This window comes from Manis pentadactyla, chromosome 2 (genome assembly GCF_030020395.1).
Source record: "Manis pentadactyla isolate mManPen7 chromosome 2, mManPen7.hap1, whole genome shotgun sequence".
Classification (NCBI taxonomy): domain Eukaryota; kingdom Metazoa; phylum Chordata; class Mammalia; order Pholidota; family Manidae; genus Manis; species Manis pentadactyla.
Genome location: NC_080020.1, coordinates 98,808,244 through 98,826,927, shown reverse-complemented (window position 1 = coordinate 98,826,927; position 18,684 = coordinate 98,808,244). Strand labels below are relative to the sequence as shown.

General features: G+C 37.6%; 1 protein-coding gene across 4 annotated transcripts in view; it reads right to left on the bottom strand.

The window, feature by feature from the left end:
- Positions 1-18,684, bottom strand: part of MIER3 (MIER family member 3) — a 45,790-nt gene that overhangs the window by 10,227 nt on the left and 16,879 nt on the right. For 3 of the 4 annotated variants that reach the window (XR_005027676.2, XM_036900119.2, XM_057495094.1), the window contains exons 8-10: positions 14,732-14,883; positions 12,550-12,631; positions 11,038-11,132 (exon numbers count right to left, since the gene is read on the bottom strand). Coding sequence is in view for 3 of the 4 variants with exons in the window: in XM_036900119.2 (XP_036756014.1) it covers positions 11,038-11,132; positions 12,550-12,631; positions 14,732-14,883 (329 nt within the window). In the remaining variant the exon portion in view is untranslated. The remainder of the gene's footprint in view (positions 1-11,037; positions 11,133-12,549; positions 12,632-14,731; positions 14,884-18,684) is intronic. The other variant, XM_036900133.2, reaches the window with a different exon arrangement.

Sequence of the window (18,684 nt, the reverse complement as noted above, 5' to 3'; positions counted from 1 at the left end):
AGAGGATCATGGGAAGATGGCGGCTTGAATAGTTCAGTGGAAATCTCCTCCCAAAAACATATATATTTATAAATATACAATAAATACAACTATTCCTAAAAGAGATACCAGTGGATACAGTACAACAGCCAAGATACATCTACATCTGCGAGAACTCAACATCACATGAAGGGGGTTAAGATACAAGCCGCGGCCAGGCGGGACCGGAACGCTCCCCCACCCCAGAACCTGGCGGGAAGAAAGGAGTCAGAATGGGGAGGGAGTAAAAGCCCAGGACTGCTAAACAAACAGCTCTAGAAATCCGCACCCAGAGTGCAGACACAAGGTGCACGGGATATTAGAGAAATGGAAAAGCAAAACCTGTGGGCAGGTCCCTGCAACCGGCGCCCGTGAGACAAAAGAAAAGCAAGTGCTTTCTGCAAGTCTTAAAGAGACAGAGACACCACAACTGGGTGGAGTCGTCCCGGCACACTTAGCTAGCAGCTGGGAATCCCGGGGAACTTTAAGTGCCCTAACCCCCTGGGCGGCAGCACAGCTCTGAAGCCCCTCATGGCACTAAGCAGCCTGCCAGTCGTTCCCCCAACTGGCATGAACCCCGACACACCAGCCCAGTAGTGTGAGAGTGGCAGAGCGGGCCAGGGGCGGCGGCACCAGAGGGGACCGGTGGTGGCCTGCATGCACCGGCGGCGCCAAAGGGGACTGGGAGCGACTCGTGCAAGCTCACTGCGGTGGTGACCAAGCAGCCCAGGAGGGGCCTGTGTACACCGGCGGCACTGGCACCAGAGGAGCCCAGGAGAGGTCCACACAAGCCTGTAGCTGCGGCGACCAAGTGGCCCGGGAGTGGCCTGCACGGGCCAACGGCTGCAGTGCCAGAGGAGCACGTGAGAGGCCCGCGCGCACCTCCAGCAGTGCCAGAGGGAGCAGCCACGCTCCCAACAACTGACCGGAATCCCAGCCTGACGCACAGCCGCCCAGGCCAGACCCAAAGGCCGCTGCTGGCACACAGCTGACTAGCAAGAGCACTGCTATCACAGAGGAGTGCACCTGGCATGCCTGCCACTTCCTGCAGGGCTCTGCGCTGCTCGGACGGAAACCCCACCCACAGCAGCTTAGCGGATTAATCTGGTGGCTGCTCCAGGAGTGCAGGTAACTGACACAGGCAGCGGAAAAGGGCAAGGCATCCAGCAAGCAGGAAAGGACTTTCTTCTCCTAGCTGACACACCCACAACCTGCCTACAGCCACCGCTATCACCATGAAAAGACAAAATATTTAGTCCAGTCCAAGATACTTCAGACAACACCTGAGAGAGGATCTGAAGAGACAGACCTAACCAGTCTCCCTGAAAAAGAATTCAAAATAAAAATCATAAACATGCTGACAGAGCTGCAGAGAAATATGCAAGAGCTAAGGGATGAAGTCCGGAGGGAGATTACAGAAGTGAAACAAACTCTGGAAGGATTTATAAGCAGAATGGATAAGATGCAAGAGGCCATTGATGAAATAGAAATCAGAGAACAGGAATGCATAGAAGCTGATGCAGAGAGAGATCAAAGGATCTCCAGGAATGAAACAATATTAAGAGAACTGTGTGACCAATCCAAAAAGAACAATATCCGCATTATAGGGATACCAGAAGAAAAGAGAGAGAAAAAGGGATAGAAAGTGTCTTTGAATAAATAATTGCTGAGAACTTCCACAAACTGGGAGAGGAAATAGTTGCTCAGACTATGGAGGCACACAGAACTCCCGAGAGACGGGACCAAAAGAGGACAACACCAAGACACATAATAATTAAAGTGGCAAAGATCAAGGACAAGGACAGAGTATTAAAGGCAATGACAGAGAGAAAAAACGTCACCTACAAAGGAAAACCCATTAGGCTATCATCAGACTTGTCAACAGAAACCTTACAGGCCAGAAGAGAATGGCATGATATATTTGATGGAATGAAACAGAAGGGCCTTGAACCAAGGATACTGTATCCAGCACGATTATCATTTAAATATGAAGTAGGGATTAAACAATTCCCAGACAAGCAAAAGTTGAGGAAATCTGCCTCCCACAAACCACCTCTACAGGGTATTTTAGAGGGACTGCTCTAGATGGGAGCACTCCTAAAAACAGCACAGAACAAAACACCCAACATATGATGAATGGAGGAGGAGGAATAAGAAGGGAGAGAAATAATCATCAGACTGCGTTTATAATAGTGCAATAAGCGAATTAAGTTAGACAGTAAGGTAGTAAAGAAGCTAACCTTGAACCTTTGGTAACCATGAATCTAAAGCCTGCAATGACAATAGGTACATATCTTTCAATAATCACCCTAAATGTAAATGGACTGAATGCACCAATCAAAAGACACAGAGTAATAGAATGGATAAAAAAGCAAGACCCAACTATATGCTGCTTACAGGAGATTCACCTCAAACCCAAAGACATGCACAGATTAAAAGTCAAGGGATGGAAAAAGATATTTCATGCAAACAACAGGGAGAAAAAAGCAGGTGTTGCAATACCAGTATCAGAAAAAAATAGACCTCAAAACAAAGAAAGTAACAAGAGATAAAGAAGGACATTACATAATGACAAAGGGCTCAGTCCAACAAGAGGAAATAACCATTATAAACATACATGCATCCAATACAGGAGCACCAATATATGTGAAACAAATACTAACAGAATTAAAGGAGGAAATAGAATGCAATGCATTCATTTTGGGAGACTTTAACACAACACTCACTCCAAAGGACAGATCCACCAGACAGAAAATAAGTAAGGACACAGAGGCACTGAACAACACACCAGAACAGATGGACCTAATAGACATCTATAGAACTCTACATCCAAAACCAACAGGATACACATTATTCTCAAGTGCACATGGAACATTCTCCAGAATAGACCACATACTAGGCCACAAAAAGAGCCTCAGTAAATTCCAAAAAACTGAAATCCTACCAACCAACTTTTCAGACCACAAAGCTATAAAACTAGAAATAAATTGTACAAAGAAAGCAAAAAGGCTCACAAACAACTGGAGGCTTAACAACATGCTCCTAAATAATCAATGGATCAACGACCAAATTAAAATGGAGATCCAGCAATATATGGAAACAAATGACAACAACAACACAAAGCCTCAACTTCTGTGGGACGCAGCAAAAGCAGTCTTAAGAGGAAAGTATATAGCAAGCCAGGCATATTTAAAGAAGGAAGAACAATACCAAGTGAAAAGTCTAATGTCACAATTATTGAAATTGGAAAAAGAAGAACAAATGAGGCCTAAGGTCAACAGAAGGAGGGACATAATAAAGATCAGAGAAGAAATAAATAAAATTGAGAAGAATAAAACAATAGAAAAAAATCAATGAAACCAAGAGCTGGTTCTTCGAGAAAATAAACAAAATAGATAAACCCCTAGCCAGACTTACTAAGAGAAAAAGAGAGTCAACACACATCAACAGAGTCAGAAACAAGAAAGGAAAAATCACGACGGACCCCACAGAAATACAAAGAATTATTAGAGAATACTATGAAAACCTATATGCTAACAAGCTGGAAAACCTAGGAGAAATGGACGACTTCCTAGAAAAATACAACCTTCCAAGACTGACCCAGAAAGAAATAGAAAATCTAAACAGACCAATTACCAGCAACGAAATTTAAGCAGTAATCAAAAAACTACCCAAGAACAAAACCCCTGGGCCAGATGGATTTACCTCGGAATTTTATCAGACATACAGAGAAGACATAATACCCATTCTCCTTAAAGTTTTCCAAAAAATAGAAGAGGAGGGAATACTCTCAAACTCATTCTATGAAGACATCACCACCCTAATACTAAAACCAGGCAAAGACCCCACCAAAAAAGAAAGCTACAGACCAATATCCCTGCTGAACGTAGATGCAAAAATACTCAACAAAATATTAGCAAACTGAATTCAAAAATACATCAAAAGGATCATACACCATCACCAAGTGGGATTCATCCCAGAGATGCAAGGATGGTACAACATTCGAAAATCCATCAACGTCATCTACCACATCAACAAAAAAAAGGACAAAAACCACATGATCATCTCCATAGATGCTGAAAAAGCATTCGACAAAATTCAACATCCATTCATGATAAAATCTATCAACAAAATGGGAAAAGAGGGCAAGTACCTCAACAAAATAAAGGCCATATATGATAAACCCACAGCTAACATCATACTGAACAGCGAGAGGCTGAAAGCTTTTCCTCTGAGTTCGGGAACAAGACAGGGATGCCCACTCTCCCCACTGTTATTCAACATAGTACTGTAGGTCCTAGCCATGGCAATTAGACAAAACAAAGAAATACAAGGAATCCAGATTGGTAAAGAAGAAGTCAAATTATCACTATTTGCAGATGACATGATATTGTACATAAAAAACCCTAAAGACTCTACTTCAAAACTACTAGAACTAATATCTGAATTCAGCAAAGTTGCAGGATACAAAATTAATACCCAGAAATCTGTGGCTTTCCTGTACACTAACAATGAACTAATAGAAAGAGAAATAAGGAAAACAATTCCATTCACAATAGCATCAAAAAGAATAAAATACCTAGAAATAAACCTAACCAAGGAAGTGAAAGACCTATACTTTGAAAACTACAAGACACTCTTAAGAGAAATTAAAGAGGACACTAACAAATGGAAACTCATCCCATGCTCCTGGCTAGGAAGAATTAATATTGTCAAAATGTCCATCCTGCCCAAAGCAATATACAGATTCGATGCAATCCCTATTAAATTACCAACAGCATTCTTCAAAGAACTGGAACAAATAGTTCAGATATTCTTATGGAACCACCAAAGACCCCGAATAGCCAAACCAATCCTGAGAAGGAAGAACAAAGTGGGGGGAATCTCGCTCCCCAACTTCAAGCTCTACTACAAAGCCACAGTAATCAAGACAATTTGGTACTGGCACAAGAACAGAGCCACAGACCAGTGGAATAGAACAGAGACACCAAACATTAACCCAAACATATATGGTCAATTAATATACGATAAAGGAGCCATGGATATACAATGGGGAAAAGACAGTCTCTTCAACAGATGGTGCTGGCAAAACTGGACAGCTACATGTAAGAGAATGAAACTGGATCACTGTCTAATGACATACACAAAATTAGATTTGAAATGGATCAAAGACATGAATGTAAGTCATGACACCATAAAACTCTTCAAAAAAAACATAGGCAAAAATCTCATGGACATAAACATGAGTGACTTCGTCATGAACATATCTCCCCGGGCAAGGGAAACAAAAGCAAAAATGAACAGGTGGGACTATATCAAGCTAAAAAGCTTCTGTACAGCAAAGGACACCATCCATCAATAGAACAAAAAGGTATCCTCCAGTATAGGAGAATATATTCATAAATGACAGATCCAATAAAGGCTTGATATCCAAAATATATAAAGAGCTCACACACCTCAACAAAGAAAAAGCAAATAATCCAAGTAATTAATGGGCAGAGGAGCTGAATAGACAGTTCTCTAAAGAAGAAATTCAGATGGCCAACAGACATATGAAAAGATGCTCCACATCACTTGTTCATCAGAGAAATGCAAATTAGAATCACAATGAGATATCACCTCACACCAGTAAGGATCGCCATCATCGAAAAGACAAACATCAACAAATGTTGGCGAGGTTGTGGAGAAAGGGGAACCCTCCTACACTGCTGGTGGGAATGTAAATTAGTTCAACCACTGTGGAAAGCAGTATGGAGGTTCCTCAAAATGCTCAAAATAGAAATACCATTTGATCCAGGGATTCCACTTCTAGGAATTTACCCTAAGAATGAAGCACTCCAGTTTGAAAAAGACAGATGTACCCCTGTGTTTATCGTGGCACTATTTACAATAGCCAAGATATGGAAGCAACCTAAATGTCCATCAGTAGATGAATGGATAAAGAAGAAGTGGTACATATACACAATGGAATATTACTCAGCCATAAGAAAAAAACAGATTCTACCATTTGCAACAACATGGATGGAGCTAGAGGGTATTATGCTCAGTGAAATAAGCCAGGCGGAGAAAGACAAGTACCAAATGATTTCACTCATATGTGGAGTATAAGAACAAAGGAAAACTGAAGGAACAAAACAGCAGCAGAATCACAGAACCCAAGAATGGACTAATAGTTACCAAAGGGAAAGGGACTGGGGACGATGGGTGGGAAGGGAGGGATAAGGGCAGGGAAAAAGAAAGGGGGCATTACGATTAGCATGTATAGTGTAGGGGGGACATGGGGAGTGCTGTGCAACACAGAGAAGACAAGTAGTGATTTTACAGCATCTTACTAAGCTGGTGGACAGTGACTGTGAAGGGGTTTGTGGGGGGCACTTGGTGAAGGGGGAGCCTAGTAAACATAATGTTCTTCATGTAATTGTAGATTAATGATACCAAAAAAAAAAAAAAAACAGAGATCAAGCAATATATGGAGAAAAATGACAACATTTCAACACCGCAAAATCTGTGGGATGCAGCCAAGACTGTGCTAAGAGGAAAGTATATTGCAATACAGGTCTACCTCAGGAAAGAAGAACAATCCCATATAAGCAGTCTAAACTCACAATTAATGGAACTAGAAAAAGAACAACAAATGAGGCCCAAAGTCAGTAGAATGCAGGACATAATAAAGATTAGAGCAGAAATGAATAAAATCGAGAAGAATAAAACAACAGAAAAAATCAGTGAAAGCAAGAGCTGGTCCTTCGAGAAAATAAACAAAATAGATAAACCTCTAGCCACTTATCAAAAAAAAACAGAGCCTATACACATAAACGGAATCAGAAATGAGAAAGGAAAAACCACTACGGATACCACAGAAATACAAAGAATTATTAGAGAATACTATGAAAAATTATATGCTAACAAACTGGATAACCTAGAAGAAATGGATACCTTTCTAGAAAAATACAACCTTCCAAGGATGACCAAGGATGAAACAGAAAATCTGAACAAATTACTAGAAACGAAATTGAACTGGTAATCAAAAACCTACCTAAGAACAAAACGCCTGGACCAGATGGCTTCACCGCTGAATTTTATCAAACATTTAGTGAAGACCTAATACCCATCCTCCTTAAAGTCTTCCAAAGAGTAGAAGAAGAGGGAATACTTCCACACTCATTCTATGAGGCCAGCATCACTCTAATACCAAAACCAGGCAAAGACACCAAAAAAAAGAAAATTACAGACCAGTATCCCTGATGAACATAGATGCAAAAATACTCAACAAAATATTAGCAAACCGAATTGAAAAATACATCAGAAAGATTATCCATCATGATCAAGTAGGATTTATGCCAGGGATGCAAGGATGGTACAACATTCGAAAATCCATCAACATCATCCACCACATCAACAGAAAGGAGGACAAAAACCACATGATCATCTCCATAGATGCTGAAAAAGCATTTGATAAAATTCAACATCCATTCATGATAAAAACTCTCAGCAAAATAGGTCTAGAGGGCAAGTATCTCAACATAATAAAGGTCATACATGAGAAACCCACAGCCAACATTATACTTAACAGCCAGAAGCTGAAAGCTTTTCCTTTAGGATCAGGAACAAGACAAGGATGCCCACCCACTCTCCCCACTTCTATTCAACATAGTACTGGAGGTCCTAGCCACGGCAATCAGACAACACAGAGAAATAAAAGGCATCCAGATTGGCAAGGAAGAAGCTAAACTGTCCCTTTTTGCAGATGACATGATATTGTACATAAAAAACCCTAACAAATCCACTCCAAAACTACTTGATCTAATATCTGAATTCAGCAAAGTTGCAGGATACAAAATTAATACCCAGAAATCTGTGGCATTCCTATACACTAACAATGAACTAGCAGAGAGAGAAATCAGGGAAACAATTCCATTCACTATTGCATCAAAAGGAATAAAACACCTAGAAATAAACCTAACCAAGGAAGTGAAAGACCTATACTCTGAAAACTACAAGATACTCATGGGAGAAATTAAAGAAGATACCAATAAATGGAAACACATCCTGTGCTCATGGAAAGGAAGAATTAATATTGTCAAAATGGCCATGCTGCCTAAAGCAATCTACAGATTCAATGCAATTCCTATCAAAATACCAACAGCATTCTTTAATGAACTAGAGAAAATCATTCTGAAATTCATATGGAACCACAAAAGACCCCAAATAGCCAAAGCAATCCTGAGAAGGAAGAATAAAGCAGGGGGAATTATGCTCCCCAACTTCAAGCTCTACTACAAAGCCACAGTAATCAAGACAATTTGGTACTGGCACAAGAACAGACCCATAGACCAATGGAACATACTAGAGAGCCCTGATAGAAACCCAACCATATATGGTCAATTCATATATTATAAAGGAGCCATGGACATACAATGGGGCAATGACAGCCTCTTCAACAGCTGGTGTTGGCAAAACTGGACAGCTACATGCAAGAGAATGAAACTGGATTATTGTTTTACCCCATACACAAAAGTAAACTTGAAATGGATTAAAGACTTGAATGTAAGTCATGAAACCATAAAACTCTTAGAAGACAACATAGGCAAACATCTCCTGAATATAAGCATGAGCAACTTCTTCCTGAACGCATCTCCTCAAGCAAGGGAAACAAAAGCAAAAGTGAACTCATGGGACTACATCAAACTAAAAAGTTTTTGTACGGCAAAGGACATCATCAACAGAACAAAAAGGCATCCTACAGTATGGGAGAATATATTTGTAAATGACATATCTGACAAGGGGTTAACATCCAAAATATATAAAGAACTTACACACCTCAACACCCAAAAAGCAAATAACCCAATTAACAAATGGGCAGAGGATATGAAGAGATAGTTCTCCAAAGAAGAAATTCAGATGGCCAAAGACACATGAAGAGATGCTCCACATCACTAATCATCAGGGAAATGAAAACTAAAACCAAAATGAGATATCACCTCACACTAGTAAGGATGGCCAGCATCGCAAAGACTAAGAACACCAAATGCTGGCAAGGATGCAGAGAAAGTGGAACCCTTCTACACGCTGGTGGGAATGTAAGCTAGTTCTACCATTGTGGAAAGCATTATGGAGGTTCCTCAAAAAACTAAAAATAGAAATACCATTTGACCCCGGAATCCCACTCCTTGGAATATTCTTGCGTATCCAGAGAATACAACTTCTCAGATTCAAAAAGACATATGCACCCCTATGTTTATCGCAGCACTTTTTACAATAGCCAAGATATGGAAGCAACTTAAGTGTCCATCTGTAGATGAATGGATAAAGAAGATGTGGTACATATACACAATGGAATATTATTCAGCCATAAGAAAGAAACAAATCCTACCATTTGCAACAACATGGATGGAGCTGGAGGATATTTTGCTCAGTGAAATAAGCCAGGCGGAGAAAGACTAATGTTAAATGATTTCCCTCATTTGTGGAGTATAACAACGAAGCAAAACTGACGGAACAAAATGGCAGCAGACTCAGAGACTCCAAGAAGGAACTAGTGGTTACCAAAGGGGAGGAGTGTGGGACAGCGGGTGAGGAGGGAGGGATAAGGGGACTGAGGGGTATTATGTTTAGTACACATGGTGTGGGGGAATCACGGGGAGAACAGTGTATCACAGAGAAAGGACATAGTGGATCTCTGGCATCTTGTTGCCCTGATGGACAGTGACTGCCTTGGGGTATGGGTGGGGACTTGATAATATGGGTAAATGTAGTAACCACATTGTTTTTTCATGTGAAACCTTCATAAGAGTGTATATCAATCATACTTAATAAAAAATGTTTTTTTAAAAAGTGGGCAGAAAGTACAGAGTTCCCTCCCATATACTTTCTGCTTCCAAACATGCATAATCTCCCCCACCATCAACATACCCCGCCAGAGTGGTGCATTTTTTACAATTGATGATTCTACATTGAAGCGTCTTTCTCATCCAAAGTCCGTCACTTACATTTCAAGTATGTTACGTTCTCTGGATTTTGGCAAATAATGACATATATCTACCATTAGGGTATCACACAGAATAGTTTCACTGCCTAAAAATGCTCTGTGATCTCCCTCTTCATCTCTTCCCTCTCTTTAACAGATGGAATGACTCCCTGATCTTTTGAAAGTCTTCATTGTTTTACCTTTTCTTAGAATGTCATATAGTTGAAATCATATAGTAAGCAGCCTTTTCAGATTGGCTTTTTTAAGAATACCCATTTAAGTTTCCTCCACGTCTTTCTTGTGGCTTGATAGTTCATTTCTTTTTAGTGCTGAATAATATTACATTGTATGGCTGGGTCACTATTCATCCATGCACCTCAAAGGACATCTTAGTTGCTTCTAAGTTTTGGCAATGATGATTAAAGATGCTATAAACATCTGTGTGGAGGTTTTGTGTGGACATAAATTTTCAACTCCTTTGGGTGAACACCAATGATTGCTGCATCATACAGTAAGGGTACGAATAGTTTCACAAGAAACAGCTAAACTGTCTTTCAAAGTGATTAGACCATTTTGCATTCACCCAAGCAATGAATGAGGGTTCCTACTGCTCCACATCCTCATGAGAATTTGATGTTGTTAAAATATTTTTAGTTGCTTTTAGTAATCAGTGTTTCTTCTTTCAACAACTGCAGTTCTCACTGCTAAAGAGAAACTTAGTTTTGAGGCCACAAACCTGACTACCTTAGAAAGAAATGAAAGCCAAGAAAAAGGTAGAAGAGTAAGACTTCCTGAAAAATACAGTAAATCCATTTTCTATTAGTAGAGTATTATTGCTGCATATGCAAAAGATATGTGAATATACTATTAGTCAACCATGAGCAGCCTGTGCCATCTATAAGTAAATCTCATCATGTTTAGAGCAATACTAGAAATATTAGGGGAACATTAAGAAGTTGTTGCTTTTTTTCTATTCAAGTGACCTAAAACTCAGCTGTTTATATTCATTGTAATTACTAAGCAATTTCTCTGTACTAATTTGTCTAATTTACCTTATTTTTCTGTATAAGATGAAAATCTTTTCCAAAAAGCATGAGTGCATGTTCAAAGCTCCGGCACTCTTCTTCCGTCCATGCAGTCATTCCTTCTAAAGAAATTTTAAAACAAAACTCATTGGCTTCAACAAAACTTTTTCATATGAATTCCTGATTTACTTTCAGTATGTTTTCCTTATGTAAAGCCATAAACACACACTGTCTTACACACACACACACACACACACACACACACACACACACTCTATGAAGGAGATTTCAGTTAGGATTACCAAAAATATGTATACTATAAGTCTTATCAAATAATCTAGAATACAAAAATACAAACACTGGGTTTTTTCCTCTGCATAGTGAGATAAAAATGTAATGTTTTCCTATAATTTATGCTCATTACTTTTCTGATTTTTTAAAACAATGAGCATATTTTTTTAATTTGGAAAAAAAGGTTATTTCCTTTATAAAAAAAAGTCTTATTTTAGTCTTACATCAAAACTGTAGGTGCTTTAGAGACCATAAATAATCAATACACATTTACTTAAAGTTCAACTGCAAAGGGCTATACTCTGGAAATAAAAAGGAAATAAGAAACGATCATGTTCTCAAAAGACTAAATCCCATTCAACTTTTCTGCAAATTAAATTTTAGTGAACTCCATCTACTTGGGGCAAAGGAGACTTGAAATGCCTCACTCAATGACACTGGGGACCAGGTCCAAAAGCCATTAATACTAGTAGTCCACCACAAAAGTGAAAAACAGTTTGAACTAAGGAAGAAACCAGTATTTAGTCTTTGAGAGTTATGAAAGCATAGATAACTTTTTTCAAAGAAGCTTTTCAACAGACTAGCTCAATATTTCAATAGATAATCTCAACCTACAAACTTGAACGTACTGTTTTCAGCTTTCATATTTTTCCAGCCATTTATGTACTAAGATTTATTTCATTCTACACATAATGAAAGCTATGATGCATGCAATTCATTTATATAATGACAAAATACTTAAATTAAAGTTAGCCATTTTCCTTTACACACACAAAACAAAACCTACACTATTATAAAAATGTTATTACATGATTACTAAAACTACACTTCTTGCAATAAATTCAATGGACTATATTATACACGTTTCTTTTTTAATCTTTAATCTCCTTTAATCTTACTATCTGTTTTTTTAAAAGAAAAAACAACTTTTTTTTGTTAATGAAATCATAAAATCATTCTTTTTAATTACTTTGGATATATTGTCATCTCTGGGGTCTGCTTTGTTCTTTAACTATTTCTTCAAGAAAGTGGAGGTGACAGGGGGATAACTAATTTGTATTTGAACAATCTCTGGTACGTCTAAAAATAGAGGGCAAGAAAAGGAAAGAATTATTTGCTATGAAGATAAACAAAGATCTTACAAAAGTGTTTATAAGATTGTTCCATCCTTTATGATACTTTGCTTATTCTGATCCCCAACTGACCATTCCCTGTCATTTCCCTCTCTTGATTCCAAGTGTTGCTTACCTTGAGATGCTTTTCCATTGCAGCAGTACCTTTCAATTGCTTCCTTTATATTATGGTTACACTTGAGAAGTTCATATAATGCCTAGGAGAGAGGGAAAAAAAACCTATTCAATAAAAATTACCAGAAGTTCATAACGAATAGCATTAAAAACAAAGAACAAAACAAAACAAAAAACAGGTATATAATAAGACTCCTGACAAATACTAGCTGAAATGCTAATTTAAGGGTATCTGAGGGTATGTTTGCCCAGACATTTAACCTACGTAACTTTCCTGCAGATTGACTGTGGTATCCCATGAGTTGGTTCACTCTCACTCCACCTCTCAGAAGTCATCTACTAGTATCATTCTTGACTTTTTTTTTTTTTTAATTGTTAGGCCTTCTGAGCTCAGGGAATTCCTCAACTTTAGGTGATTTTTTTCTAGTTGGGAAAAATTAAAACTATGGCCCTATCTCTTGATATCACCTACTGCCTGTCTTTCAAAGTTTTAATAAAAGGGGAGAACAGCAGACCTGGAGTAGAACGATGTGTACTTTAGTGCCTGGGTTTTACAATGGTTTCAGTTATTTTTATCGACTATGAAAGGTGCCATTTTTTTTCATTACTTTTTCTTCCTATTAAATCTGCACTACATAGCAGCAGACAGAATTCAATTAAAAGTTCAATAATAATCCACTTTTCCACATAAGTTTCAAGAAAGGCAAAGATGGCTCAATATAGGTAAACTTTTAAATACATCAATAGGTAAATGATCTGTACATTGATAACCAATCATTAAAAAATATGAACAGCTACTAAAAAAGCATCTGATAAATCAGTATTCATTTCTAATTTTAAAAGGACAAAAAACTATAATAGTTATAGGTAGATGATTACTACCTTACTATAATAAAGACAGCCTATATCAAACCAAGGGCAGGTATTATTCTAAATATAAAATACTTAGATGTATTACCTTATGTCAAAGACAGTTGATTTGATTACCTCAAATCACTATCACTACTAAATATCTCTGAAAGTTATGGCTAATGCAATAAGACATATAAGAAATATAACAGTGGTAAACAAAGAACAAAAGTATATTCAATAATGACTTTAAGACTAAAAAACCTAAGAGAAACAAATGAAAAATCTTTACATTAATTTCAATAGCTTGAGAAAAAATAAATTTTTAAAAATTGTTATTTCCCTATATCAACAATATGCAATTACAAATATTATAGCAATCCCATTTACAAAAGTATTTAACACACACACATATTTAAAAGATATTGAGGAATTAAGCTAATTAGATATAGTACTCAAACAAACAAAAACAGTTGAGTGATTAAATAGAAGTCAAGTACTCCATGTGGAGTCAGAAGATGTTCTCAAAGTAGAAGGCTTAATGTTTTAAAGGTACTTATTCTCCCAAAATTACTTTGTAATTTTAATGGAATATCAGTATAAAAATCCAATGAGGTTCTGTTCTTACAGCTGACAAAGCTACTTTGAAGTTCTACTAGTATGACTTCTCTCTGTTATGTGGGAATACAAATTTGAATTCACCTATCTCTGGATACTCATTAGTCAGGATCACCCAGGCTGGTAATACAGACTGAAAATGTATAATGAGAGGGGCAAAATTATGTCAGAGGGCAAAACCAGGGGCATTGAAAAAAACACTCAATAGGCAATATTCCCACCCCCTTCCCACAATCAGGAGAGTGTTCTACATCTACAGATACATTGTGCTTAACAAATTCTCCTAAAGCAAATTTATATAATCTTACTAGACATTATCTTTAAATCACTTCCTGAATAAAGTTCAGGATTAACCCAAAAAATACATTTATCATAAAATCTAAAAGTTCAACCATAGAAAATGTTTAAATAAGTGACATTACAACTATAGGATGGAATATAGTAATCAGGAATGAGATATTAAAGAATTCTCAGTGTCAAGGGAAAATAAGATGTGATTCAAAGTAAAATATGTGTATAAGCATAGAAATAAAGACCAGAAGAAAGGTGTGAAACAACAGAGTGGTTATTGCTAGGTCTCAGGATTTTTTTTTTAAAACTAGTTTTAAAAGTCTATCAGAGATCCAGTTTACATGTAAGAAATGCTTGAATTAAATATAAGAAATACAATAAGATACTACTGGTTAGCTGCTATTTCAATAGAAGTTGAAGTATACCTGTTCATTGTCTCTTGGGTGTGTTCCTGAAGAAATCCTATCCATTACTTTTTCATTTCCAGTTCTTAATGAGGTCTCAACAAGGTACTCCTTGACTTTGCTCTCCAAAACCACATCCGGACGCCAAAGTAACTGGTCTTCATTTTCAGACACTGATTTAAAAAACCCCATTAACACATTAAAAATAGTGAACATACTCAAAGATGTCTACACACTGTACTTTCTCTTCCTTGATAGGCTATATACTGGGACAAGTAACTAACTGAGGACACCAGCAACTGGCTGCCTAGCAAATTAAGCCTTTTATTAGTAAAGGTTTAAAAAATTTTTTTTTACTTTATTAAGGGCCAAGTGTTCCAGTGGCTACAGCAAGTAGCCTTTTTTGGTGGTTGGATTTACTAACCAATCAGGTGGCTTTCTATGCCCAGTAAAATCCAATGTAAAACCCTGTAATGATGTCTTATATTCTTCTAATGGGGGGGTAAAAATAACCTGTACAAATTCTTTAATAAACTAATTGAAATAATCTCTTCATCTCCCTAAATGGCACTATGACATGTCTAGAGGTTAAAAATTCCAAACAAATAAAACGAACAAAAATATATAAAAACTAAAATATCTGCAATAAAAAAATATTTCAGAAAGTTCTATTTTTCCTTTACTAACTTCCTCTCAAAAGGTGAATTTTTATTTAAAGGAAGAGGTATATCAATCAAAAATGGAAAAGAATGATAAACAGAGAAGTAAACTTCCCAAAATCTCTTAAAAGAGGCTGATATATTTGTAAGTGAAATGTCCTAAAAGGTATTTTATTAATGTACGCATTGCCATCATAATCAAAGCTTCTGCTTCACACAGTATTTATCTATAAATATTTATATTATCTATCAATAAAATTATTATACTTATCAATATATCTATCAATATAGAATTACAAAGTATTTACCCCATTGCTTCAAAAGCAATCCATTTTTCAAATTTGTAAATACTAAATATATTTTAAAAAATAATTTCTTGGAAGTTCACTGTGTACCAAGGACAACTGTGTAAGGCAGGTATTCTCATTCCCAGCGAGCAGCAAAGTTAAAAATAAGTGTGTCAGTGAAGCAACAGAACTGATTTTTGAGGTAAATTTCTGGAAGGAGTTTCTTTACTCTTTGGTCAAAACTGAAATAGGTAAACTCATTTTATTTCCTCAATGATCCCAAGGTAGCCAATCCTCCTTCCTTCTATTGGGGGTGACCTGACATAGAAGAAAGGAAGAAAGAAGGGCCCAGGAAATGGTGTGTCACTATGCTGCTTTTTGCTGGTAACTTCAGAGACAAACCAACTCATTATGGAAAAGGCCAAACACACATGGACAAATATGCTTGGTTCCTAAATCCAGTCAGGAAGGTGTACCTGTATTTTTATTTCCCACCACCTTACCCCTTCATGTTTTCAGAACCAACTATAGTTGGAATCTTCCAAAAATGTGAGAAAAAACTAATTACACTTAAGCAGGGTGTACAAAAAAAGCACAGAATCATTATATTTCACCACCATTTCTTTCAGGGCTAGGACAGCGAAATTCCTTCTGACTTCCTTTTTCCTCAAGAGTTTTCTTTCCAAGAGGATTATACTTGTAACATTCTCATTATATCAAGTGGTAAGATTTTACCCACTTCTACTGGAACAGGATTGAAGGCCAAACAGTTCAGTTGAACCTTAAGAAGCACTCCACTGTGGTTGTTTTTGTTTTTGTTTTTTAATTTTTTATTAAGGAATTATCAATATACACTCTTACGAAGGTTTCACATGAAAAAACAATGTGGTTTCTACATTCCATATTATCAAGTCCCCACCCATACCCCAAGGCAGTCACTGTCCATCAGGGCAGCAAGATGCCAGATATCTACTATGTCCATTCTCTGTGATACACTGTTCTCCCCGTGATTCCCCACACCATGTGTACTAAACATAATACTCCTCACTCCCCTTCTGCCTCCCTCCCCACACACCGTCCCATACCCCTCCCCTTTGGTAATCACTAGTTCCTTCTTGGAGTCTCTGAGTCTGCTGCCATTTTGTTCTTTCAGTTTTGCTTCGCTATATTCCACAAATGAGGGAAATCATTTGGCACTTGTCTTTCTCCGCCTGGATTATTTCACTGAGTATAATATCCTCCAGCTCCATCCATGTTGTTGCAAATGGTAGGATTTGTTTCTTTCTTATGGCTGAAGACTAGTCCATTGTGTATATGTATCACATCTTCTTTATCCATTCATCTATTGATGGCCAATTAGGTTGCTTCCATATCTTCGCTATTGTAAAAAGTGCTGCGATAAACATAGGGGTGCATATGTCTTTTTGAATCTGAGAAGTTGTATTCTCTGGATACGCAAGAATATTCCAAGGAGTGGGATTCCGGGGTCAAATGGTATTTCTATTTTTAGTTTTTTGAGGAACCTCCATATTGCTTTCCACAGTGCTTGAACTAGCTTACATTCCCACCAGCAGTGTAGGAGGGTTCCCCTTTCTCCGCATCCTTGCCAGCATTTGTTGTTTTTAACTCTTTTCGAAGCTAACCATCCTAACTGATGTGAGGTGATATCTCATTTTGGTATTAATTTGCATTTCCCTGATGATTAGTGATGTGAAGCATTCTTTCATGTGTCTGTTGGCCATCTGAATTTCTTCTTTGGAGAACTGTCTCTTCATATCCTCTGCTCATTTGTTAATTGGGTTATTTGCTTTTTGGGTGTTGAAGCGTGTAAGTTCTTTATATATTTTGGATGTTAACCCCTTGTCAGATATGTCATTTAAAAATATGTTCTTCATACTGTAGCAAGCCTTTTTGTTCTGTTGATGGTGTCCTTTGCCATACAGAAACTTTTAGTTTTGATATAGTCCCATGTGCTTTTGTTTCCCTTGCTTGAGGAGATGCATTAAGGAAGAAGTTGCTCATGCTTATATTCAGATGTTTGCCTATGTTGTCATCTAAGAGTTTTATGGTTTCATGACTTACATTCAGGTCTTTGATCCATTATGAGTTTACTTTTGTGTATGGGGTTAAACAATAATCCAGTTTCATTCTCTTGCATGTAGCTGTCCAGTTTTGCCAACACCAGCTGTTGAAGAGGCTGTCATTGCCCCATTGTATGTCCATGGCTCCTTTATCATATATGAATTGACCATATATGGTTGGGTTTCTATCAGGGCTCTCTAGTCTGTTCCATTGGTCTATGGGTCTGTTCTTGTGCCAGTACCAAATTGTCTTGATTACTGTGGCTTTGTAGTAGAGCTTGAAGTTGGGGAGCATAATCCCTCCAGCTTTATTCTTCCTTCTCAGGATTGCTTTGGCTATTTGGGGTCTTTTGTGGTTCCATATGAATTTCAGAATGATTTTCTCTAGTTCATTAAAGAATGCTGTTGGTATTTTGATAGGAATTGCATTGAATCTGTAGATTGCTTTAGGCAGCATGGCCATTTTGACAATATTAATTCTTCCTTTCCATGAGCACAGGATGTGTTTCCATTTATTGGTATCTTCTTTAATTTCTCCCATGAGTATCTTGTAGTTTTCAGAGTATAGGTCTTTCACTTCCTTGGTTAGGTTTATTTCTAGGTGTTTTATTCCTTTTGATGCAATAGTGAATGGAATTGTTTCCCTGATTTCTCTCTCTGCTAGTTCATTGTTAGTGCATAGGAATGCCACAGATTTCTGGGTATTAATTTTGTATCCTGCAACTTTGCTGAATTCAGATATTAGATCAAGTAGTTTTGGAGTGGATTTGTTAGGGTTTTTTATGTACAATATCATGTCATCTGCAAAAAGGGACAGTTTAGCTTCTTCCTTGCCAATCTGGATGCCTTTTATTTCTCTGTGTTGTCTGATTGCCGTGGCTAGGACCTCCAGTACTATGTTGAATAGAAGTGGGGAGAGTGGGTGGGCATCCTTGTCTTGTTCCTGA